Genomic DNA, 27,059 nt, shown 5'->3' on the forward strand with positions numbered 1-27,059 from the left:
GTGCAGTGTATCCTTGGAAGATTTAAAGTCCCTCCCTCCCTCCAGAGAATTTAGGATTGAGTAACTCAAGGGGCTAATTCCCCCATACTCCCTTCCCCAGAAACCTTATGAAACACTAATTCAAGGGCAGGTAGGAAGATATGCACTTATGAAGCCTCGAGTGCAAATTCTGCCTCAAGCACTCACTAGCTATGGAGCCATGGGTAAATCACTTAAATTATTCTCTTTTAGACTCAGTTTTCTCATCTTTAAAATGAAGATAATAGTCACTACTTGGCAGAGAATAAAGAGTAAACTACTCCAGTACACTGAGGCCTAAAGGAAGATAATATGCATTCTTTTAAAATATTTTATAAAGACTGACTGCTGTTATTATTAGCAATCAGCTGCCACCTACCTCAAGGAGACAGTTAAAGATTGGGATCAGAAACCTTTTCTAGTATTGGCTGGGGAAGTTAACAGCATCTTCAATTATACATTGACTATTAGAACCCAAACCAAAATAAGAACATTGACTATTAGAACTCTCAGGCTGGAGACCCTAGAACATCTTCCATCCACCTTACCTTCATCCATGTCTTTTGGTCATTCCCTCTCAGGAAAGGAGAAATCAGTCTGGTACCTTTCCTCAGGAGAAAGGAAATAAAAATGGTAACCCTTCTTTTCCTATGAAACATGAATAGGAACTCATTCAACAGAAAGGAAACTCAAGGCCTATGTGCTTCTTGTGAGTGCTAATGAGGGCAACAGAGGTCCCAGTCATACAATATGTACAGAGATATACACACAGACTCATAGTGCCACTGCCCTCCCCAACAGCACCTAAGCCTCTTACCATGAACCCCCTTCACCCCAGGAAGCATTAATAGTGAGTCTGTCCTTGGATGACAAGCAAACACAGAAAATCAGTAGGCCCCTGCCAGGGACTCCTGCCAAGTGAGGGGGAAGCACTACACTGACTGTGAACTTGAGGCTCAAAGACTGGGGACAGGAAAAGGGAAAGGAAAAATGAAACACAAATCAAAGGTGCAAAGGAAAGGAGAAAGGAGGCAGCCTAAGCAGAGCTTTAGGGAAGGGGCTAGAATTGTGACTACCAAATCCAGCTCCTGACCATTTCTGCTTCTTACTTAGTCTGTATTTCCATTCCTCCTCATGCAGAGGCCTACTACCCCTGATTATTCTATTCTTTCCTCCTCTCATCTCCATTCCACACTGCATGTACCTTTAGGGAGGAGAGTAATAAATTAGCAAGCAGAGAGAAAGAGAAGAGAATGGAGAAAAAGAGACAGAGAAGGGAGAGAAAAAGGAGAGAGAGAAGGAAGAGAGAAAAGGGAGAGAAAGAGAGAAGAGAAAGATACTGAGAGGGAGAGAGGGAAGGAGAAATGGAGAGAGGAGAGGAGGGAGAAAAAGAGGCAGAGAAGAGGGAGCAAGGAGAGAGAAGAGAGAGAGAAAGAAAAGAAAAAGAAGAGAGATGGAAAAAATATATATGTACTTATACAAAGAGAAAGAGAGAGAAGAATGGAGAGAAAGAAAGGCAGAGAAGGGAAAGAAAAAGGAGAGAGAGAGAAGGGAGAAAGAGAGAAAAGGAAGAGAGAAGAAAAAAGACAGAAATAGAGAGAAGAAAGGAAGGAGGGAGGAAGAAAGGAAAAAATAGAAAGAAAGAGGTAGAGAAGAGAGAAAAAGGAAAGAGAAGAGAGAGAAAGAAGAGCAAGAGACACAGAGAGAAAAGCAGAGAGACAGAGAGAGTTAAGCAGAGAGTAGGGGAAGGAGAGAAGGGGAGGCAGAAGAGAAAGGAGGAAGAGAGAATATTTTAATTAATATTGGGTTAGGACAGAAAAGAGAGCTAGACTAGGGAATGAGAATACTACTCCTCACCCAAAAACTGAATTTAGGTTATATTGGGATTTGGAAGCGATTGTAAAGATAATTTACATTCAACCTCTCCGTTTTTCAGATGAAGAAATTGAGGTGCAAAGTTAAATGTCTTGCCCAAAGTCACATAGGAAAAGCTAAGACTCATTCCAAATCCTTTGGCTCTAAATCCAGCGTTCCTTTCCCTGCACCAGATTGCCACCCATCATGCCCAAGCAACTTGTCCCCAAGCCCTGTATTGCCCTAAGAAAAACAAGGGAGTCTAAGTGTCTAGAATAAATGCATGAACAGTCCCAAAATGCCTCAGCCTCTAGCCTGGAAATCAACCTTCCAGGTGTCCCTGCTCTCCATCTCAGTTCTCCCTCCCCTTCTGTCCATCTCCAAGAAATGTGGGACACAGATCTCTAACAAATGATAAGCCAGAGTTTCCTAGCATTGGACAAGCACTGTCTGACTCTGAAGTCTGATCATTAAATTAAATAAAAATTGAAATGATTCATGAATAACTCATGAATAATAGCATATTAGGAACCTCCTTGAGCACTTGGGGAAAGATATTGTGTTCTGTAGTCAAATCATAATTATTAGTATGAATTGTGCTCTTAATTGTTACCTAATATTGATTTATGACTCTAACCTCTCAATACCCATGTAGAGATTCCCTTATATTGCAGAAAAGTGGGCGGGTTTCTTTTGGGGCAAGGAGAGGAAGGGGGTGGACAAGAAAAAAAGCCAAGAAGAGAATGGGAAACCAGGAAAATAGATGTGGAAGCCCAAGAACAGGGAAAAACAATAAAGATTATATCTGACATTTATGTGGTATTTTAAGGTTTGCAGAGTGCTTTTTATATACATTTTCTCCTTTCATGCCTACACCAACCGTGTGAGGTGGGGGAAAAGTGAGGTATACTCAGAGAGGTTAATTAATTTGCTCAAGGTCACATAGCTAATAAATTCCTGAGGTGATATTCGAACCCAGTTTTCCTGCCTCTGGGTCCAATATTCTATCCCCTAGCCAAAACCATCCTACCTCATCCTTTCCCCTCTACTTGAGTCACCTTTCAGAGAGAGAAGGACAAGGCAAAATAATCTTTAGTTGGATGGAAGGGAATAATTGATCTCCATTTTTACTTCCCCCCCCCAAAAAAAAAGGGTTTTAAATGCAGCCCAAGGGAAGTAGATCACAAATGAAATTTACCGAAAGGTGCAAATTGTTCAACAGTGAGAAGATAAATCATTGAAAGAGTGTATCTCTTGGGGAGAGGGTAGTTTTGTAAGAGATCTTGGATTGGTGTAAGTGCCTTCTTGTCCATTCTCAGAGACCCCGGGGCTGCTCGGAGCCTTGGAGTCCCTCCCAGAAGGATTCAATTCCAATCTGCCCAATCCAGGGCTTACCTTTACTGGCCAGAGAAGGTCCTTCCCTCTGCCTTTAAATCAATTCCCGCACAGAGAAGGATGATCTACTCTGTGTCAGGCTGAGGAGGTAGAAGGACTTTCTAAGAAGTCAGGTAGTCTTCCATAAACCAAGAGCCTACCTTGCCTTGGAGCAGAGGAGCAGAGGGAACTGATTGAAGAGAAGTGCAGGGAATGTACAATTTTTTTTGTAAAATGAGATCTGATTTGATCTTCAAAAAAACCCTGCAAAATAGGTGCTATTATTAGCCTAATTCTATGACTGAAGAAACCGAAACAAACAGAGGTTCGGTGGTTAGATAAGAGTTTAAGGCCAGGATCACATAAGAATAAAGATCTGAAGTCAAATTTGGATGCAAGTCTCCTTGATTTCCTATCAAGGTAAGCAGATGGGGATCATGCTGACTTTCAGCAGAGAGTCTAACTTCATTTTAAAGGCATTTATTAGGCTCCAATTTAGTATCAAACATTATACTACATGGGGAATACAAAGACCAAAAACCACATGATCTCTCCCCTACAAAAGACTGTCTTCTACTAGGAGGAAACATCTCTACTCAAATAGGCATAGGGATGGATGCATGGTTTCTTCAGAATAGAAAATTTCTGACAGCTTTTCTGTAAGACTTCTCAGAGTCTTAGAGTTCCTTCAAGCACTGAGATTGAACTTGCTCAGAGTCACACAGCCACAATTGTCTTCAATACCAACTCTCTATCCATCATGTCATGCTGCTCCTCAAAGACATAAAATAAACATAAGATCAGCTTGCCTTAATGGATATAGAGCAGGCCTTGAAGTCAGGAAAGGTTCAAGCTCTTTTTCACACAAACTGGCTGAATAGGAAACAGCTCAGTTCTCCTTCCAGGCCCAAGGATTACTTTCCCCTACTCGGATATCTGATCTCAAGGAATGGTTGAGAGCCAATCTCTTTCCATGTTTCTGTTTCCCTGTGGGAAAAGGAATCCCTACTCCCTCTATATATCTTGGGAACACTGCTTTGAGATTCTTAGAAAAAAGAACTCCATCCTCTTCCTTTCCCACCCCTCAACCTTTTTTCCCCTACAATTCCCCCCTCATAAGCCTTGCTGCCTAGAAGTCTCCACCATGTTGGGGGGACACTTGTGTTTCAGGTGGGCCAAGAAGGGTCAAGTGATCAAGGAAGGATCTGAGGATTCCTATGAGACCACTGTGGATCACACATTCTTCTTCGAGCCAGTGTCCTGTGAAGTCACCAATGCACTGGGCAGCACCAACATCAGTCGCACAGTGGATGTTTACTGTGAGTGTCTTTGGAAGAAGGAGAATTATTTCAAGATCTTCCCTTATCTTGTGATATTGGGGGGTAACTTGAGGAGAAATTCACACTTAGATTACTAATAGTAATTTGGGAATGGTATCCTTTATCTGGCTAGATCCAAAATCTTACACTGTAAACAGAACTAGACACTTTATTGATGTAATTTTTTAAGTACATGAAGCTTTCTGAATTTGAAAAGATTATCTTCACCAGACTATCACCTCAAACTGCCACTATTTCAATACAGTTCAGCAAACATTTATTAACTACCTGCTACAGGAAAATCTTCTATATTGGGAATACAAAAATAAAATAAGATGGAGCTTGTGGCCTCAGAGAACTTACAATCTAAGAAGATGGAGAGGGAGTAGGAAGTCTAAGATAAGTAAAATAAGCATCATATGAGGCAGCATGTGACAAGTTCTAGCTAGGGAAAACAGAGAAGGCTTCATTGAGCGGCTCTCTGAAGTAAAACATTGTCTCCAGAAGACCCTATAAAAATGTACTTTTCTACTCCACCATTTTGCCTTGGGTCAGTCCCACATCTGCTCTACCCTTACCCTGAGCATAGACTGGATCCAATATCCTCCTGAGGCAATGGTGAAAAGGACTGAGAAGACAACAAAAGGAAGGCAGTAAGTTTAACTTTTTTACCCCAAGACCATCATTCCAAATAGACAAAGCAGGCAACAGCTTTCATAAAGGGTGTTCAATCAAGGCTGGGGGAAAGCCACTCCAGATCTTCCCCAAATATCTCCCCCAGTTCCTTATATTAAATGCCTGAAGTTCTACAACTAAGGTTCATCCCTTTAGTTCAAATCTAACAGACCTATCTCCTCTTCTCTTACCCTGAATGCAGTTGGTCCTCGAATGACTTCTGAACCTCAGTCGCTGCTGGTGGACCTGGGCTCTGATGCTGTCTTCAACTGTGCCTGGACAGGGAACCCATCACTAACCATCGTGTGGATGAAACGTGGCTCTGGAGTGGTAGGTGTCTGGCCCTAGGAAGATTGGGTCCTCAAGGACCTCTTTCTGCTGGTCCCAATCTGAGAGCTGCTGTCCCTCCTGCTCTCAAACCGCAAAGGAAAGGAACTAGATGAGTTCTCCATAAATTTTCTAGGGGGAAAAGCATTTTAAAAGAAGGATCTTTTAAAAGAATCCTCATTTAAAAGAAGGATCCAAGAAATGGTAGAGGGAATCCCAAGCAACTGAGTTGTCTACCTATGGATCATAGGAGAAACTACTATGATTTTAGGGATCACTAGGAAGACAATTCCTATCCCCCAAAGGATCTTCCCCACTAAACCATCAAAATCCCTGAGATTCCCACCATTCATAGAGAGAGAGACAGACAGATAGACAAATACAGGGAGAGACAGAAAGAGAGACAGAGAGCTCCATATGGAGCACCTAAGATTCCACTGGGTTGAGCATTACCCTCTTCCTCATAGCCTCTTTTAAAATATAGAGGGTAATAAATCATGTGTGAATAAATTAACCAGTCCTTTGCTCTACAAGAAGAAGCATAATGAAAGTCCAAGATTGGAGAGTAGGAACAATGAAGATCCAGAGACTAAAAGAAGGGAACAGAACTCAGGATTGGGTCACCTGCCCCCCCCCCCAACCATAGCAAGGAAGACAAATTCCAAATAGGTTAGCCACACTGCTTCCCAGGTGAGGAAGGACAACTGCAAGGAAAAGTCAGGACACAGCCATAGAGAGAACCCTAGTTTCAATGCAGAATTCCATAACCACTCAGTTTGTAACTAAATCCTTGCTGGGAGAAAGAGGGAGAGATAGAGATAGATGAGAAAAACAGAGAGATAGAAACACAGACACAAAGACAGAGAGACAGAGATATAGAGAATGAGAAATAGAAAGAAAAGGCAAGTGAGAGACACAGAGATGGGGGAAAGGGGGAAAGAGAGAGAGAGAGAGAGAGAGAGAGAGAGAGAGAGAGAGAAACAGAGAGAGAGAAAGAAAGACGGGGAGAGGGGGGAAGGAATGAGAGAGGGACAGATAGACAAAGACAGGGACAGAGAGCTCAAGCAAAAATTATAACTAGATACGGAGTACCTGACTTGGAGTTAGTGGACAAGAGTTTAAATCTCAGTTCTGCTACTTACTTTGTGTCTTTTGACAACTCATTTAATTTTTCTGAGCTTCAGTTTCCTCGTCCTTTAAAATAAGATAGATAAGGACCAAATTCTTTCTAAGTCCTTCCTGCTCTACATTCCATGACACCTACCACTAATGGAATGTCTTCCTCTCCTTCAGATCCTGGGTTTCATGTTTTTGTTTTAAGAACGCAGAGGCTGGGTTTTCTAAAATAAAATGAAACCACTTATTTGCCCTCTCTCAGCTTCCCTCAGAATTGTGTCAGTCTCCACCATCCTAGAGTTAGAGGACAGATCAGCTTTTCCCTTACTCCTGATATCTGATCTTTTCTATCCTTTCCCAGGTCTTGAGCAATGAAAACACTCTGACTTTGAAAACTGTCCGACAAGAAGACGCTGGCAAATATGTGTGTAGAGCTGTTGTTCCCCGAGTCGGAGCTGGGGAGAGAGAAGTGTCCCTGACTGTGAATGGTAATATCCCAGTCCCATTTTCCTGGAGGGGTGGTAGCAAGGAAGGGAACAGAATCAATCTATAAAACCACACTTAACCCCTAAGGGGTTTTATGGAGAGTTCATGAAGGTCCTACCCCTTTCAATAAAAGTCCCACTTTTTTCCCTAAACAACATTAGTATAATAAATGAATGAAAAAACATATATTAAGTGTTTGCTGTATACCAGTACTGTCCTAAGAGCTGCCTCTCCCAAAAGATTTCCTAAAGAAGGTTAGATTTGCTTAAGACAGAGAGTAGATGGGAAGATAAAATTCCAGGCATGAGGGACACCCAGAGGAAAGACAGGAGTCAGGAGATGGATAATAACCTGTAATGAGCAGCATATAAACTAACATCACTGGACCATAGACTCTATACTGGAGAGTAAAACCAATTAATCAGTAAAAAAAAAAAATGCCTACTATGTGCCAGATATTATTCTATGTTATGCACTGGAGATACAAAAAGAAACAAAAAAAGTTCCTGCCCTCAAAGAGTTTACAATCTATATGTCAAATGTAAGAAAACTAAAAAGATAAGAAAGGAACAAATTGTGAAGGGCTCCAAAAGGCAAACACAATTTTATATTTGATCCTGAAGGTGATAGGGAGCCATTAAAATTTATTGGGGTTGGGGTGGAAGGAAGAGAATGATCAGAACTGCTTTAGGAAGACAACTTGAGCACCTGAATGCAGGATGGGGAAATACTCAAATCAAGAGGGGGGAAAAAACAGTCCAGAGATAAAAGATCTAAAATCTCTAGGCATGAATTCAGAGTATGGTCAGAAACTAATAGAAGGGTGATTGGGAAGCACCTATATAGTCTTTGACTGTATAAATACATTGCAAAAGTAAGGTAATACAAACTCCCTGGAGTCAGGCAACCTGATCTTGAGCAAATAACTTTACAGTAATTATAGCTAATGGCTAGGACCTAAATAGTACTTTTAGGCTTGCAAAGCACTTTATATTGATCATTTCATTTGATCTCTTCTAACCTCAGTTTCCTCATCTATAAAATGAAGGCAATAATCCTTTATAATATCTACCTCTGAAGGTCATGAGAAAAACTTTGAAAAACTTTTAAGCATTATAAAGTCTAATTGTTATCACTGTTGTTGTTATTATCCTTTTGCTTCTAAGACTCCCTGACATTGTTCCTACTCCATGCCTGATATTTCCCACTCCATCCTGTCCCTGACTGGCTCCATGGGGCAGAGGCATTGAGTTGGCCCCCAGAAATAGCACAGAGATGGGACATCTTCCCATACTCCTGCTGTTTTGACACCAGGCTCTGTAGCAGTTATTGGACACTGTCCACTGGCAGTTGCCCTCTCTTCAGTCACCTTGGCTAGAGATTCTTCCTCAAATATTGCAGGTCTGTTCAACCAGCCTGCTGAACCACCCACTGATTCAGAGTCACTGAGTGTCCCATACTGAGTGCCCCATGATTATTCTGCCCCAAACCCTGGGAGTCCTAAGGGGCAAGTCTATCTGGACCAAGAGCCTGTCCCAGTAAGGGTCCAAAGCTTGAAGTTATCTTGCTTTTTCTAGTGTCCCCAGGATGCCACCAATAAACTGGCACTGCGGGGCTAAAAATAACAGCATTTGATCGCGCCTCCGTTTATATCCATGGCAACAGAGGCTAGAGTCTTTTCCTGCCCGTAAGCTGTCTGACACTTTGCTCAGCCATCACCCTGCTGCCCCCTCTAGAGAGAAAAAAGAGGTCCTGAGCTCTGTACAGCCAGTCCTGCTCAGGCACTACTGACTATAAAAATCATGTACCATCTGCTAGGGAAGTATCCTTAGAGTTCATGGAATTCAATTGCTATACTGATAAGTGAATTCTCTTCATGACACCCTTGATGAGTGGTCTTCTAGCTTGTGCTTGAATACCACCAGTGATGCAGAACTCACTTCTCAGCCTGGGCCAGGTGAGTTTTAATAAGTTTTTCTATATCCTCCCTATAATGTTCATATGCTGGAAGAGCCAGAAAGAGAGTAAAGGTGGGGAGGAAGAGAAGGAGGAGAAGGAAGAAGAAGAGGAGGAAAAGAAAGAGGAGGAAGAGGAGAAGGAGGAAGAGGAAGAGAAGGATAAAGATAGATAGATGCAATAGACAGGATAACTAGAGAAAGATGGGATAGATAAGAAACAGGTGATGTAAGATAAATAGAGAGGAAAAAGAGATAGACTGGATAGGGAGACAGATAGTAGAAGAGAAAGAGAGAATAAAGAGATAGATGTAATAGCAAAGAGAGGTAGATGTAATATATAAATAAAATAGAGAGATAGCTGTGATGGGATGAAGAGATGGATATAATAGAGATGTATATAATAGAGAGAAAATAGAAAAATAGATATGATAGAGAGAATAGAGAGATAGATGTGATAGGACAGAGAGATAGACACAATAGAGAGAGAGAAAGAAAAGAAAGAGATGTGATGGGATATATATATATATATATATATATATGAGAGAGAGAGAATAGAGACAGATGTGATAGAATAGATAGATGTGATAGATATGATAGAGAATAAAGATAGATGTGATAGATAGATATATAGATGTGATAGAGAATAGAAAGATGTGATAGAATAGGGAGATGTGACAGAAAGAATAGGGAGATAGATGTGATAGCTAGATATTACATATATATGAGAGAGAGAGAGAATAGAGATAGATTGTGACAAAATAAAGAGAGAGAAAAGAGAGAATAGAGATAGATGTGAAGGAATAAAAAGAGAAAAAAGAGAAAGAGAGAGAGAGAGAGAATCTTCCTTAATCCTTAATTTTCCTCTTTGGAGCAAAGAAATATGTCTAATCCCTCTTTTGTGTAATATCCTTCCAAGTACCTGAAAACAGTTTCTGTGTCTCAAGTTACAATTCCATCAAATAACTCTCAAAGGATAGTTTCCAGGTTCTTCACCATCCTGGCCTCCGGCTTCTTGTCAATTGTCCTTCCTAAAATGTGGCTGTATTCTGACCAGAATAGGACATAACAGGGTTCTCTTATCTCTTCTCCTGAACTCTCTACTTCTGTTAATGCTGCCTAAAATCAAATTAGATTGGAGGGGAAGGGTCAACCATCTATCATCTTAGAGTCTCTGAGTTCCCAATCCAGTAAATTCCCTAAGTTTTAGTTGTGGTCAGGTCCTAGTTCATTTAATCTCTCAGTGTCCCCAGATAATTTTTTATAACTCTGAGTGTTGATCTGCTTTGTTAGACAAAGTTTTCCTCCTAGAGAGTTCTCTACATCTATGAAATCATAGATCCAGTAATTTTTTTAAAAGAGTTTGAGAAAGGAAATAGGGGGCCATTATAAAGACCGATATTACCAGTGTCCCTTTAAGAGTTTAAGCAACAGAATTTGCTTCTAATCGAACTCCCCAAGATGGCAGCCTCATTGAGTAGAGATTCATTCATTCACTCTCTTGGATACTCTGCCTAATGGCCATACTTTGGAGAATTACTCTCTTCCACCCACTCAAAAAGATCCCAGGAGCCCACCAACATAGCTATTGTTTCAACTTCCTCCTCTTCCACAACCAACTGAGAGAAGGGAAAGGGAAGGCTAGTAAGTAAAAAAGCCAGCCAAGATGCTAAAACATTATAATGGGGTATTAAAGCCATTATATTGGTAGGAATTGATTTACTCAGTGATAGGAGATGAATTGACAGGTCCTAATTAGTGGCTAATTAATGGCCTGAGCTAAGGAACTACATTTTCCAGCTACTATCTGGAGAATGGGTGAGTGTTAAATAGATTTTAGATCATTGGAGAGGAGCCTAGGAAACTCTTGAGTTCAAGTGACAAAGTCAGGAATGGGCTGAACCTTTCACTGAAACTGAATTGGTGTTTGGGGATAAGGAAGGGAGAGGATGGTTGCTGATGTTACTGTGCAAAATGAAGTGAGTTGGTCTCAACTTCCATCTCTAAGGACATACAGGTCTCACCTGATTCATTTCAAAAATCTGAGTCAGTAGTGATCTAGGCTTGGCCTCCCTACCAACCATGAAAACTAGTCTCCATGGACGATAGACATAGCCTATTTTCTAATTCTGACTTCCTGCCTGATTTTCCTTCAGTCTCTCTGCCTCGTGGGCAACATACATTCATTTGTCTCCTAGCTCTTACAGCTACTAAAATGCCCTCGCCCTAGGGGAAGGAGGTTGGAGGGTAGTTTATGAGTGAGAATACCATCAATCAACTGATCAATCATCACTTATTAAGTGCTACTATGTGCCAGGTTCTGTGCTAAGTACTGAGGATACAAAAAAGAGCAAAAGTCCCAGCCCTCAAGGAGCTTACAATGTAATGAGGAAGACAATATGAAAATAAATGTATACAAAGCAAAGACTAAATAGAAAATAATTAGCAGAGGGAAGAGACACTGGAATTAAGATGAATTCGGGAAGGCTTCCTGTAAAAGATGAGATTTTAGCTGACTTAAAAGGAAGTCAGAAAGTTAATGGCCATAGGTGCCATGGACAGGAGCTGTCCCGTTTCCTGACTTGTGGGTGAGGAGAACAGGGCAAACCTCAGCCCTGCTGATCTGGGAGGCTCCTGGAACTCAGAGATCACTTCTCGGCCCCACACAGAATAAAAGTCCCACTCTTAATGAGAACTACATTTTTCTCTTTCCTCTTTACCTCACTCATATACTGGAGTCAGTTTCTGTCATAAACTACCTAGTGTTTTTTTCCCCTTAGCTGGGAGCTGTTCATAGAAATGCAAATCTATTTTAATTAAAGGGGCTAAAAAACAACAATTATATTTGCAGCAATTTTTGTTTTGTTCCCAGTGTGATTTACTATTCTCTGCACCCTTCATCCCAGTCTTCTTTGCTGTATTTGATGAGAAATGATCTCCCCATCCCCCACCCAGGAGTGATACAGAAACAGAGACTCCACCTCAGCCACTATCCTGCCACAGAATGGAGTCCCACATAAACCATGTCCACACTGTAAAGACCTCAGGGATCCTACTTTACTATTTCTGCTGGAACTGGAGGTTGAATTGAGAGGGGGAGAATCAAGAACTCAGTATAGCAGAAGATTTTTTCTATTCACTGGGGATCCTTTGTACCCCTAGAGCAAATGGTACTTTCTAATAACTTAATTCCATCCCACTTTTCCTAGCTCTCCCATCTCTGTTTTTAGCTCTCTCTGCAAATGGATTGCTCTTCTGAGACCCAAGACATACCCCATCCCCACCTTTTCCCAGACAGAGGCAGTGTTGTGTGGCAGAAAGGACACTGATTTGAGAGTCAAAGGGCCACGTAGCCTCTCTGGGCTTCAGTTTCCCCATCTAAGAAATAAAGGGATTTGACTAGGTGATCCCTAAGGTCCTAATAAGGGTGTCATGTGGAAGTGGAACAAATACAAAATCCTCTGTTTGGTGTTCAGAGTCCTCCATATAATAGCCTCCTCCTACCTTTCCAGTCTTTTTATACCTTAAGCCTTGCCACATACTCTTTGATCCAATGACATCAGCCTTCTGGCTCTTCCATGAACAACGTACTCCATCTCAGCTCCAGGCATTCTCTCTGGCTGTCTCCCATGCCTCGAGTACTCCCCCTCCTATGCTCTGACTACTGATTTTCCTGGCTTTCTGTAAGTCCCAATTGAAATTCACTTCTACAGGAAACCTCGCTCAACCTCTCTTTAATTCTAGTGCCTTTCTTCTCTTCATTTTTTCCTATGTATCCTGCAGATAATTTGTTTTGTATCTGTTGTTTACATGTATTCTCTCCATTAGATTATAAACTCCTTGAAGGCAGAACTCTTTGATCTCTTTCTGTGTCCAGCACTTAACACAGTGCCTGGCACATAGTAGGTGCTTACTGAATGTTGATTGATTGAAGAGGGATAGATTTATTCTATTTGATCCCAAAGGCAAAACTAAGAGAAATAGAAGTTGAAAAGAAGCAGATTAAATTTAAGAGGCAGCATAATGGAGGAGAAAGAGCCTTAAACCCAGGAAAACCCAGTTAAAGTCTCATTTCTGACACATTCTTTGTTATGCGGACCTTGCTAAGTCATTTAGACTTTCCAAGCTTAAGGCAACTCTCTAATACTCTAAGTTGCATAAAATATGCTGACCTGCTTTGGTGTAGGGTGTTTCCTCATGTGAGAATACTCAATGTCAGTGAAATGGGAGACCTTAACCCTTAACCCCATAAAGAAAAACTCCCTGGCAATCTGAGCAATCCAAAAGTAGACTGATCTGCCCCAGGAAGTCATGAGATCCCCCTGACAAAAAGTCTTGAAGCAAAAAGTGAATTTTGTGCGGGTCCAAGATGGATTCCCTGGCCTTTGAGGTCCTTTCCAATTCTGGGTTTTTCTACCCAAATCCCATCTAATCCCAAAAGAGATCTGCTCAGACCTGCTATCTCCTTCCCCTAATGACTAGTAATAGCTTCTGATTGTTTTCACAGCCAAGAATACCTTGATTATATTCAATAAACATTTAACTCTTATCTTTGTGTAAACACTGTCCTAGGTATTGGGGGACAGCCCAGCTTCCTCTTAAGTAAGCCTCTGAGATCTCTATTTCAGGAAGCAGCCTTCCATCTACCAGGTGGAGTCAGCCAATCCTGGCATTTGTGTGTGGCACTATTACCTACACAAGAAGTCCCCAATGTACCAAAGAATTGTGTTCCAAAAGTTGGTAAGCCAGGTTAGAAGAACTTGTAGTATATTTGCTTAGGATAATCATCCATGTAACAGCAATGTTATAAATGGTGGTTAGGTTCCCAAACTAGTTCATAAAACCCTCTTTCATCCATAAGTTATCAGATACTGTTGAATGTAATTACTATTTATAGCCTTGCATCTGTGGGAAAACTCATTTCAAAATCCAATTTAGGACTCCAAGTGATGGAAACAGACATTCCCTTTCTCTTACTCTTACCCTGTCCACAGTATACACAGAAAGTGTCCTGTGAGTCTCAAACATTTAGGAAAGAGTATTAGTAACCCCCGAGGGAGCTGAAAAACAATTGCCCCGATGGAAAAGAGGAATTCCCATGGTCACTCTAAGGAGGAGGCAGTCCCTTTTTTGATAAGGGAGCCCTTTTTTGATTTAGGTACCTTTGGATATTAGATATTCATGAATTGGAAACTCATTATACAGCCAAAATGAATTACTCATTAGCCAGTGTACAAAATAACATCCAATAATAGGAGATATCTGGGCAGTAAACATCTTCAGGTTTTCAAAGGCTATTATAGAATCATCACAGCTGCTACTCTTCATTTCTGTGATAATCAGACCTGGTAGTAATACTTTTACCCAGACCATGAAAGACTGGGATAAGCTCTGAGAAAGAACTCCCTGAGAGGAAAAAATGTTGACTGAATGGCCTTTTCAAGCACTTTCTGTACTGCTTTTCTTGAAAAGAGGAAGGAGAAAACAGGGCAGATTGTATATGAAACCTGCCACAGAAAAGATAGAATGCTAGAGTGATTTCAGGGGCGACCGTTGGATGGGATGTGGCTGAAGGTAGCTGTAAAATGACGTTACATGGGTAGTTCAAATCTGGCTTCAGATACTACCTGTATGGCTTTGGGCACAGCTCTGTCTGCCTCAGTTTCCGCATATGTAAATATGGAAACAATAACACCCACTTCCCAGAATTGCTGTAATGATAATATTTGTAAAGCACTTTGCCAACCATAAAGTGCTACATAAATATTGGCTATTGTTTAGATAATGACCAATTTTCAACATTCGGAATATAAATATTCTTATCTCCCTAGCTATTCTATCAACTATACTAGGTAGATGAGGAGGACTAAATCAGAAGCAACATTGTATGTAGAGGAAAGAACACTGGGCTTAGAATCAGAAGACCCCAGTTCAAGTCTTCACTTTACCACTTACTTGTTATGTGCCTGGGCAAGTCACTTTAAACTCTCTCTGAGCCTCTGTCCTCATCTGTAAAATGGAAATAATAATGCTACTACCATAATATTGCCTTGTTCACAAAGATGTTGCTTAGAGGGATTTTTAAAAATTTAATTAAAATTTAATTTAATTTAAACTATTCAATTTAATTCATAAACTAATTTAATTTTATATTTATTTAATAATTTTGTCATTTAATTTTTATTTATTATTTATTTTATTTATTTGATATTATTGTTGTTTTATTCCTTAATATTAATTATTTGATATTTATAAAACTGATTTTAATGTAATTTAATAAATAATCAAATAAAACTAATAAATTTAATTTAATTTAAACTATTATGATTATCTACCTAGGACCGTTTGGTGGAGTTGGAAGCCCAAACACTTCAATAGCTTCACTAGTTCAGGTTGTCAGGGAGATCCAGCAGGATTCTTCCCAGATCCATCCTCTGGAGCAGCAGTTTCCAGGGAGAGAATGCTGTATGTGTTAGGCAAGAGCTTCCCCTGCCGGCTCTCTTTAGAATGGCATCAGCTAAAGGGGCTGGACCACATCAGAAGAAACCCGAAGAGAAATGAGGGCTGTTTAGGAGTGCTTAGGGATCATAGTGAAGAAGGCAGTCCTCAGAGCCAAGAATGCCCCGGGCTGCCACCTCTGACACATGCTAACTATAGGACCTGGACTTATTTTAGAGAGGCTCTGGTGTTCCTCGGAGGCCCAGACAAAGATTTCCTTTCCTGACTGTTCTTCCTTCTCTTCCTCACCCTCTGCTGGTCCATGTTCATCTCCAATCTTCTAGCAGATGCATTCTAGGGGTCGTTGTGTTGGCTATAGGGGAGGGGATGTGAAGAGGGAAGAAACTGGACACTTTCCCTAATATGTGTTGGTATCTCTCTCCATAGGGCCCCCCATCATCTCCAGCACCCAGACCCAGCATGCCCTGCATGGCGAGAAAGGGCAAATCAAGTGTTTTATCCGGAGCACCCCTCCTCCAGACCGAATCGTGAGTGAATTTAGCCACCTGGTGACCATTGCCCCTCAATACATTGGAGCAGGGAGGACTAGATGGAAACACAGATACACAAAGTGAGGACCAGAAAAAAAAAAAAAAAAACTCAAAAAACAAAAAACTGAAGTAAGGATCATTCAATCCATACATAGCTATCAAGTGACTACTATGAGCCAGACCCCGGGCAGATTCAAAGGCAAAAATACAATAGTTTCTACCCTTAAGGAGCTCACGTTCAATCAAGACCTGGTCCAAGATTTACTCCTAAACAGTTGTATGACAGTGGACATGTCAAGTAAGGTCTCTTGACTTGAGCTTCCTCATCTACCAGACAGCAATAAACTTGCCTTATCTATTTCAGAGGGTTGTTGTTAACCTAAAATGAGATAGCTAATTCCTAACTTGCTGATGATTTGGTCAATTGTTTCCAGCGTAGAGGGCATTTTTCCAAAGAAACAAGTGGGAATTATTAACAATAGTTTAACTCATAAAATCCTTTTGCACCCATAACACAGCTGGGGGTTCTTAACCTGAGGTCCATGGACTTCATGGATAAATTTCAAGCAGTACATATACTTGGGTTGGCAAAAAAAAAAAGGAAGAAAAAATAATGAATGAATGAATGAAAACTACATATTTATTTTCACTAACCTCTCACTGGAAATTGTTATTTCCTTCAATTATTTGAAACATTTCATTTCCTTCTGAAAGGAGGCTGATGAGCTTCACTAGACTGTGCATAATAATTTTTTAAAGGTTAAGCCCTCCCCTACCCCAAATACTTATAATGGAATACTCCAAGAACCAATTATTTTTGTCACCTCATTAACCCTCTCTCTCTCCACTTGGACACAAATTATAATCCCCTTTACCCTTTTTTCTGAGTTGCTCTAACTTAAAAACTTGTATGTCCCTCCTGTTTGGGGGCCTCTCTGAACTTAGTTAATGTGGCTCAGGGAGAACAGTCATACAACTCATCAGTGGGCCAGTTTAGCAAGCCAGAACCTGAGTAGGTGCCCTACACACCAAATTAAACATCCGGGCTACAAGAGCGGGAACTGTTGGATTCTTGTTCATCTTCTTTCTTTGTCAGCGGTTGCAGGAAAAGGGTATAAAGATGCTTTTTTCTAAAGTAAACACTGTATTGCCGGTGCAGCTACAGAGGCCAAAGAATAGCACGGCTAAGGCCCCCATGGATGAGGAAGGGCCAGAGGCTTGTTTTAAAGGGTTAACAAATCCACCTGGGTAACTGGAGCTATGATTTTGGTCTTTATATAGCCATAAAGTACTTCAAAGCTCTACCTGATGGTATTAGCTTTTTCATGGTATAATTTCCTTCAATCAGTAGGTGCTAACAGTACAACTACTATCATGTAGAGAGTCACTGGTACTGGGGAAAAATCTCTAGGCTGCAGATTCTAGGTTGAATCCAGCACTCTTTAGCTTTGCAGCTTTGGACAAGTGATGTAACCTTTGTACCTCACTACCCCCATCCATACAATGAAAGGATTAGACTAGATGAGTTCTTAACCTGCCTCTATGAACTATTTTTTTTAGGATTTTGATAACTAGATTTCAATATAATTAAGTTTCATTTTTACCCCTATATATTTTGTTATGCATTTAAAAATAATATTCTGAGAAGGGGTTGATAGGATGCCATAGAGGACCATGACACAAAAAAGATTAAGGACATCTGTACCAGCTGATCACTAACGCCTTTCCAAGTGCAACCCTCTCTGATCCTGCACAATCACCCTGTGGAGCACACACCCTGCCTGTTCCTTCACACACTTCAGTACTGTCCTGCACACACATTCTAACATATACCAGGACTTGAGCAACGAATGACTACATCCCTGCACCTTCAGATATTACACACACAATGTATTTACCCTTCCATTCATCTGCACCCTTAAGCACTCACCTCCACAGCACTCTCTGAATTAGGAGACCTGAATTCACATCCAACCTGTCATTTTTTTTACCTCTGTAACCTTGGGCAAGTGATTTACCATTCTTGGCCTTGGTTTCCCGATCTGTACAAGGAGAGAATTAAAGGGGCCCCTTGATATGATTTAACGGACACACTGGGACTAAGACTCCACACACCGGGACTGACTCCCACACACTGGGACTGAAGGAAGCATCCAGAATGAGGGGGTGTTTCTGTATCTGCAGGTATATAATGGAGCACAGAGTGCTCATGCATGTGCAAGGTCTCTTCCTGCGGGGAGATCCTTCTGTGGAGGTCAGGCAGGTTCCCCAAAGCAGGCAGGCTGAAAGTCAAGGAGTTCATCCCGCCGTTGCTCCCTGTCCCCTCTGGAAAAAATACAGAGACGGGGCGCTCCCTCGAGCAAATGCCTTCTGAGTGTGTGTGTGTGTACTAGAAACGCTCAGAGAGCCGAGGCTCGCGGTGGAAGGCGAGGGCACGGCATCAGTGACCCATCTTTGCCTCCCCCCCAGGCCTGGAGCTGGAAGGAGAACGTCCTGGAGTCGGGGACCTCGGGGCGTTACACAGTGGAGACGGTCAGCACCGAAGAAGGGGTCATCTCCACACTGACCATCAGCAACATCGTCAGGGCTGACTTTCAGACCATCTATAACTGCACAGCCTGGAACAGCTTTGGTTCGGACACAGAGATAATACGGCTCAAGGAGCAAGGTGGGAGCTGTTAGGGGAGATGATGACGGGGAGAGCAGAATGGGGGGTCCCTCACTCAGGGCCGAGAAGGGAAGTCTATGGGAAATTGGAACTCTGAGACGAAAGTCTCCATTGTCACGGAGACACACTCGGAAAGTCTCTGAGGAGAATAGTTTGGCCAAAGTGAAGGCTTTGGCCCATAACAAATGGCAAGAAATCAGGGCTCAGGGTCTTTTCCCGACTTTCACGTTACCCTTGAGCAAGCTGTTGGGCCATTTTGCAAGATTCCCCAAAGCCGCGGCGCAGCAGCTTGCTACTGCTCCTGTCCCTTCTCCCGTTTCTACAAAGATCCCCAATCAAACCACTGTCAGGCCATTGGGGATGGCCCCAAGCTCAAGGGGAGCCATGGAGCCTAGAAGTGGCCACTAGAGGGCAGAGCGGGCACTGGTATGATGGGAACATTGGCTCTGTGGAAATAGCTCAGCTGGAGGAGAGTTCCCAGAGGATTCCCAATGCTGGGCAAAGGGGCAGGAAAGAACTCTTCTCTATAAGGGCTGTCTGAAGCTGCCATGAACGTAGAAGTAGAAATGCCAGCCGAAAGGGCAAGGCCTTGGGCTAAATGGGCGGGCAACCAAACAAAGGGAAAGGGAAGGAAGAAGAGCCCCAAATGTTTGGTTATTCTCTGCTCTAGGACCAGAAACGATACAGAGGCAGCTGAGTAGCTGTCCAGGGACCTGGGAATAGCTCACTTGTCTGTCCCTGCACTCCCAGAAGGCCTCTGACTTCTCTGCACCACTTGCTGGAGTGCTCGGGGTCCTGCCATTTCCCCCTGTGTGCCCTCTTACCTGGGGATCACCTGCCTGATGTTTGGCACCTTATTTTCGGATTTAGATCCCTGGGAAGTGCCCGTCTCCCCAGGCACCTGGCAACAAACAATCTCTACGGCTGAGATGGTTCTAGCTGAACCCTGACTGAGAGCCGAACCCAAACTCCAGAGTGGATAGATCCTTCCAGGTGCCACTTAGGGAGGTGGCCATAGCTGGGTGCTCAGCAAAAGCTGCAGGCCCAGAACTCCTGCCGGGCAACAGAGAAGCAGGAAGTGAGATGCGCAGGGACAACTCACACTCAGTTTTTGCCCACCGGTGCCAGCCGATCACTAGAAAGCAAGATCATAGGACCATTTTCCCAAGCTTCAAGCTACAACTGCACTCTCCCACTAAGAAAAGTTCAGGATTTCCCCTGTCCCTAGCGGAAGTGCCCCACAGATGGTTCAAGCAGAATGTACTGGCCCTGGCCCTGACCCTGACTTCCTTGGAAGGATGATGTTGGGTACAGAAGGCAGAGAAGTTGGGGTCAGACCATTCCCCCCCAGTCCTGGCCATTTCCACTTCACTCTCCAGTTCTGGATACCCAGACCGATGGAAGATTCCTAATTTATTAGGTTCTTCTGATACTCAGTGCCATCATGCTTGTCTCCTGGCATCCATCCTCCAAATAGCAGTTCTAGTTTACATGATTATTGGCACCTAATTTGCATGACATCATCCACATGTCATCCCAAAGCTCCTTAGCCTCTTCCCACGTGTCCCCCTAATGTTCAGTCCTTGCTTCTCTCCCCTCCTTAGCCCTCTACCCAACATCCCCAGGCATTGTTGCTTTTCTCACCCCCACCCCCCTTGTTCCCCCTTGGTGTCTCTAACTCTGGCTGAATAAATTCTAAATTCGACTCTGCAGGGCTGAGCCTGTTGGGTGGTCTAGCAGTTATGATTAGGAAGAGCACTCCCTTCCAGCATTCACCCAGGCCTCCCAGCTAGCTTGCCCCTCACCCCCACCCTGGCCCAGCTGTGGACACTTGCCTTATTTCCAAACAGGTACGGAAATGAAGTCGGGAGCTGGGCTGGAAGCAGGTATGAAAGGAGCTGCCCAAGGGAGGGGTGGGAAGGGCCGGTCGGCTAGGTGGGAGGTGGAGGCTTCTGCAGGCCCCAGACTGACCACTCCCACAATTCAGGGAGAACTTTTACAACTTGTACCACAGGAGTTGGAATGGAGGCTCTCCAGTGAGTTTCCTTCTTCACCCCAACATGGGTCAGAACAGGGACCCTGGGAAACCTGTTCCCTAAGTTGTCACAACTTCCAGCACCCCTGACTGACCTTCTCATTCAGAGCCTGCTGCTCCTGCTCTATAGTTCCCTCCCTTCTCAGGAACAGCTCTGCCCTTTGGCATCCCTTGTGCCCTTGGGTATCACTCCCTTGTCTGTCCCTGGACTCCCAGAAGGCCTCTGACTTCTGTGTAACCACTTGTCTATCACTTGCTGGAATGTTCAGGGTCCTGCCATTTCCACCCCTGATATATGCTAAGTGTGCCCTCTTACCTGGGGATCACCTGCCTGATATTTGGCACCTTATCATCAGATTTAGATCCCTGGGAATTGCCCATCTCCCCAGTCACCTGGCAACAAACAGCACCAGACTCCTGTGCTTGGGAGGGCTCTGTCCCAGTACCACACAGGAACTAGATGAAGAGACATCGATGTCGGGGGCTTGGTACAAAACCTAAAAAGGCCATCAGAGCCCAGGCAGATAACGAGAAGCCTCTGCCCCCCTGGCTTCACAGGAACTGCGCTGGTGTCCTGGACCCCTGTGTGCCCTGCCCTCTTATAGATCCCACCAACCATCCTGGCATCCAGGAGGTCCTGCAGCCACCTTAGCCGGGCTTGGGGAAGTCTGGGTTCTCCAGTGACCCTACGTGTGAAGCTACCCTGCCTCTTCCTTCTTGTTCTTAATAAATAATACTCAGTGGTTCGTAGTTCCAGGATCTTCCATTCCTGGAAGGTAATACAAGCATTATCCCCTTTTAGATTAGGAAATTGGGGCTCAGTCTTAAGTAACTTCCTCAATGTTACACTATCGTGGGGGTTCATTCTGAAACCCAGTTCTTCTGACCAAAAACCCAGGCCTCTTTTCAGTGTTTTCCCAGCCCAGGAAGTACTTGTTGGATTGGATTTCTCCTAGACAAGACTGGCCAGCCCTACTCTCTATTGAGTGTTTCTTGCACACTCTGTCAGGCAAAGGTTAAATATTATTATCTTCCTCCTACTGTTGGGTTATGAACCATAGGATAATAGTCTCACTAGCACCCCTGCAGAAACCTTCCATTGGCAAAGTAGAAAAGTTTCTTTTACCTGTCTCCATTTCCCATGTCTGCTAACAATCATCCCCAGCTCCTCTAAATCCCTCTTCTCATTACAAGGACTCCTGGTGCCAAACAGAAGAAAGGATTGGGACAGGGGATTATTTTCCCCCATCTCTCCTATATTTCCCTCTACCCACCCACTGGGAAACTACAAAAAGGGGGTCCTGGATAGTAATGTTAGATGATCCAAACAAGTCTATGTAGGTGAGTTCCCAGTATGCCAGTCCTGCAGCCAGAGTCTCAGGGCCTTGGGCCACTACTATCTCTCTTTCCTCTTGGGTGGGAACAAAACCACTCTAGAATTGCCTGCAGAAAGTATGATTGCCCTGTGGGTTTGCCTGCCTTACTGGACATGTACTCCCAGGTTGGAAGATAAGAAAGAGAAACTAGGGGAAGGCTGAGATACTAAACACTGGAGCCTGAATCAGGCCAGATATGACCACCAAACCATTTTCACTCTTTACCTGCTATCCTATTTCCTGTCCTGGTGAGATGCTCAAGGGCAAGCATGATATAGTGGAAAGAGTTAGGAAGTGTCATTCAGTAAATCCTGATCTGCCACCAATAAGTTGTAAGATCCTGAAAAAATCTCTTTTAGGGTGTCAGTTTATCAGTCAGAGGAGATGAAGGGACTAGAGTCCCTAAAGTTCCTTTCCACTAATATTCACTGATTTGGTGCCTGAGCTGACACACTGCTAGTTCACCAAGACTAGGGGAACCTTTCAGCTCTGGAGAGATTAAGGACCAAGACTTCCCAAAAGAAAAATCAGTGATCTACTCTCTGCTTCTTACAACTCCCCAAGTCTAAGACTCCCAGGAAGGAAAGGGCTGATGCCTTTTCATTAGAGACAGGACTGAATGCAAGTGGCGGGAGTGTCACAAGGAGAACTTAGACAAACCAGTAGAATCAGAGAATAATAGCAAAGTTCAGACGACCAATTTAGGTCAAAAATTAGTTCTGGGTAAAAGAAGGGAGTGTCTCCCTTAGATTAAAGGGGATGTCCCCCTTTGTTTCTTGAAAGTTATCTCACTGCCCTCTCCCTAGCCCCTCCTTGTAGGTTCAGGGACCATAGAGAACAATAGATCAGGGGATAAGAAACCTGATCCTACCCCATCCATCTCTACCTATCTCCTGGAGGGGAAGAGGTGCCCATATTGAAGACTGCACAGCAAGGGAATTCTCCAAAAGGCTCTCCCACTAAATTACATTGCCCATGCATCCATTTGTCCATCCGTTCTGTGCCCAAACTTGGCAGAGGCTTCTGAGCCACCAAGGGCAGAGCTCTTTACCAAGATAAACAAAAAATGAGCCGATGATTCTCTCCTGTCCACTACCCAAAGGCATCCTCCTTTGCCCCAATCATTCCTCATCTTCTGCCTCTCAGAACTCTTCTCCTACCAGTGACTGGTTCCCCGTCCCTTTGCTCCCCCCTTCCTTCAGCACGCCTGCCCTTTACCCCCACGATGTTTGTACCTGCCAGTCCTCTCCCACCAGTCCCCATCCCTTCTTCAATTCCTCCTTGTCACCTTCATACCACTTCCCTCCCTCAGTACCACCCCCCAACGCCCAGCCATAATTCTTCCACACCAGTGGTCCTAAATCAGTCTAACCTAGGGGGGACTCTACCATATCTCCTCAATCCCCATTTCCCAGGAAGGAGGGAGGTCTAAGTGTGGCCCCCTCCTCCAGCTGTGACATGGTAGGGAAGAGCTACAAGAAGTTGTGACAGTATAAGAAAGACACCACCACCATAATAGGGGCTTTCTTCTTTCCTACAGAGTCCGTGCCGATGTCTGTCATCATTGGGGTAGCGGTGGGAGCCGGTGTGGCCTTCCTTGTCCTCATGGCAACCATTGTGGCCTTCTGCTGTGCCCGATCCCAGAGAAGTATGGAGGAAGGGGATTGGGGAGCTCTCAGGGCCAGAGGTGGGGGTGGGAATACAGAGCTGCACACAATTCTGAGTAGGTCCTGTGACTGCAAAAGCAGTGAACCTCATCACAATAGGGACAGTCATCCCAACATTTGCAATCAATCTCCTTCAGTGGATAAACCCCTGCCCTGTTTGCCAGGCAGAGATGTGAAACAAAGAGGAAGAAAAGGAGGAAAATAGAAGAAGGGGAAAGAGAACTAAAGTAGGAGAAAAAAGGGAGGAAAAAGAAAAAGGGGTGGTGGTGTTGGGGAGAGAGGCTTTCTCTTTGTCCTTGAGTGGCTTCCAGTTTAACAGGCAAAATTGGGCTTTAAACAGTCCCAAAGAAAGAATGAAAAGAATGTATACCAACAAGTACAAACACTATGCAATTATATGACAATATATGCATATAAGTGGCTAAAAGAAATGTTGGGAATAAATGGTTAAAGGAACAGGGAATTTTTCTCCTGGAAAGAGTAGGAGGGAAGGGAGGAGTTTATAGTGGAGAAAAACCACACAAGATAAAAATTATTTTCCTTTTAAGTCACTTGAAAGAGAATTACTCCCATGCCATCTCCAAAGAACAAAAGTTTTAAACCATTAAATAGAATTGATTAAAAACACTGGGTTCAATAGAAGGAATTTTCTAACAATGTTATCTGAAAATAGGATGGGCTGCCAGGTGAAATAACAACTTCAAAGCCAGAAGTTCTCAGCTTAAGAATGAAGTATCAATTGCCAGGAATACTATGGAAGATATTCTTGCATTGGATGGGAATTTTCTTAAATGATAGTTCAAGTCTTTTTCCATTCTAATATTCCCTGATTCTGTGAATGAAGTGAGCAAGCCCAGGTAGAAGTAGCCTGAGAAGATTTTCCCCACAGAGTAAGTTTTGAGCAATTTTAAAGAATAGGGCATGCATTGACTGGCAGAAAGAAGGCAAGAGATGGCCAGATAGGAGGAAGGTTTTACAAGCAAATGTGAAGGCTCAAAAATGGAAGCAAAAATATAGGAAGCAAAACTGGAAAAACTCTCAAACATCTGAAGCTGCACCTGAAAACCCACCACCCTGAAGTTTTCTTTTTATTCTCTTTCTAATGGATCTACCAACACAAAGCTGTTGGATTCATAGCTTCTTCATCTTAGTGGGCCACCAGACGCCATCTGATCTGAAAGGCCATTTTTCCCAATTCAAACTGTGCCTCTATCCAATAAAATGATCTAAATTCTTTATTTCTGACTGCTCAGCCCTGTTGAATGGGAACTCCCTAAGGCTCAAGCCAAGTTATGCTTGTGGGTATTAAGAAGTAAGGGTAATTTATGGAGAGTCTAGTATAGAGAGACATTGGGCTAAATATTACAAGTAGGCACTATTATTATTCCCATTTTACAGTTAAAAAGACTGAGGCAAATAAAAATTAAATGATATACCCAGGGTCAAGTAACTAGTAAACATCTAAGGTTAAATTTGAACTCAGATTTTCCTGACTTCAAGTTCAATGCTCTATCTACTATGCCAGCTATTTGCCTCTTAAAAATAAGACTCTTTAGTAGTAAAAGATTTACAAATTGCTAAAATGTGTATGTGTGTGTGTGTGTGTATAACACACACAACAAAACAAAATAGCCAAAGATCAGTGGTTGGAAAACATTATTTTATTCACCTGAAAAAAATGTTAGATCTTTAAAAAATAATTAACAAATAATTATCAAACAATTAACTAAGTAGGCAGATTGGATGGAAGCAGGGAGAGGGGAAGAGACAGAGAGAAAGATGGAAGGAGAGGAGACAGAGAGAAAGTTTTTCATACAAATATAACACATCCTACTTCAAGAAACTTACATTTTAAAGAGAAAACAACACATAAAAAGGTAAAAGCATTTTATCTTAAGTTACCCAGAATCTAGTTCTTGATGGTCAACATAGTTTTCCGGGGCTAACCTAACTGTCTCTATATATCTGACTGTGCCCTGACCACATTCCCTAACATATACGGCAGCCTGTTCCTTGGCCTTTGGCTTCATGTGCATCTAGGCATGGCTGCACCATCTGGTCAGCGGCTAGGATTCCTGGATATGGTCCCAGACATAGCTGTCCCGAGCCAACTCCTAAAACCGACTCCTTTTCATTTCTGACTTCAAAACTCTGGAGGGTTCCTCCCACGCCATCCCGCTTCCAATGAGTTTGCCTCTCTCTCTCTCTCTCTCTCTCTCTCTCTCTCTCTCTCTCTCTCTCTCTCTCTCTCTCTCTCTCTCTCTCTCTCTCTCTGTCTCTCTCTCTCTCTCTCTCTCTTTCTCTTTCTCTCTTCCTCTCCCGCTCCCCCCCTTCTTTCTCTCTGTCTCTCTCTGTCTCTTTCTGACTCTTTGTCTCTCTGTGTGTCTCTCCGTTGTAGAGTTGCTGATTTAACACCAGCTGACTTCAATTAATATTTCACACCTGTCCTAGTCCAGCTGCCAGCTCCACCTATACCCTAGCCTCACAACTTTACAGTGCACAATTGTTTTAAACTTCCAGTAATAACATCATTCAATTGCCAATAAAGGAAGGGCTCTTTCATCATACTGTGCATGAGGAAAAGTGATAAGATTTGATGACTGAAGTGACTACAAACCGAAAAACAGAGGCCACTGTGTAAAAAGCAAAGGACAAAGACATGAGTCAGGAAAAGTAAAGGGCAGAAAAACTGTAACTAATTTGTGCCCCAAAGTGTTTCCCTGGAGGTAGAGAAGAACTGATAGGTCAAGTTTCCCCACTGTTAAGTCTCTTGAACTAGAAAGTCCAGGAGAGGCAGCTAGATAGAGAGAATTCTAAATTTAGATTCAGTCAATAAGCAGTTATTAAGTGTCTAGTATATACCACATAGTAACATAATAAACTTTGAAGTCAGAAAGACCTCAGTTCAAATCCAGCACCAGACACTTAACTAGCTGTAGGACCTGTTCAAGTCAGATAACCTCAGCTGCCTTATCTGTAAAATGGGAAGATAGAACCTATCTCCCTTAGGATTTGTAAAGTGCTTTGCAAAAAGTGCTATGTAAGTGGGGGATCCTAAAATATGCTCAATGCTCTTTAAGTAATACCTTAGGGATCACTGAATACCCAATCAACACATGATTTAAATGTTGCGTACCCAGATACCCACAAACAAGTTCTACATTTTCAAATCAAGGCTTTTTGCTCATGAATCCTCTTGA

The 27,059-nt window shown here is 42.9% G+C and overlaps 1 protein-coding gene across 2 annotated transcripts in view; it reads left to right on the forward strand.

Annotated features, from left to right (window-relative positions):
* The window catches only part of KIRREL3 (kirre like nephrin family adhesion molecule 3), a 755,533-nt gene that overhangs the window by 725,151 nt on the left and 3,323 nt on the right, over window positions 1–27,059 (forward strand). The window contains exons 9-15 of one of the 2 annotated variants that reach the window (XM_031963701.1): window positions 4,417–4,565; window positions 5,443–5,570; window positions 7,045–7,171; window positions 16,010–16,110; window positions 18,583–18,781; window positions 20,632–20,667; window positions 23,733–23,840. In XM_031963701.1, the coding sequence (XP_031819561.1) occupies window positions 4,417–4,565; window positions 5,443–5,570; window positions 7,045–7,171; window positions 16,010–16,110; window positions 18,583–18,781; window positions 20,632–20,667; window positions 23,733–23,840 (848 nt within the window). The remainder of the gene's footprint in view (window positions 1–4,416; window positions 4,566–5,442; window positions 5,571–7,044; window positions 7,172–16,009; window positions 16,111–18,582; window positions 18,782–20,631; window positions 20,668–23,732; window positions 23,841–27,059) is intronic. The other variant, XM_031963702.1, reaches the window with a different exon arrangement.

Source organism: Sarcophilus harrisii, chromosome 3 (assembly GCF_902635505.1).
Source record: "Sarcophilus harrisii chromosome 3, mSarHar1.11, whole genome shotgun sequence".
NCBI lineage: Eukaryota > Metazoa > Chordata > Mammalia > Dasyuromorphia > Dasyuridae > Sarcophilus > Sarcophilus harrisii.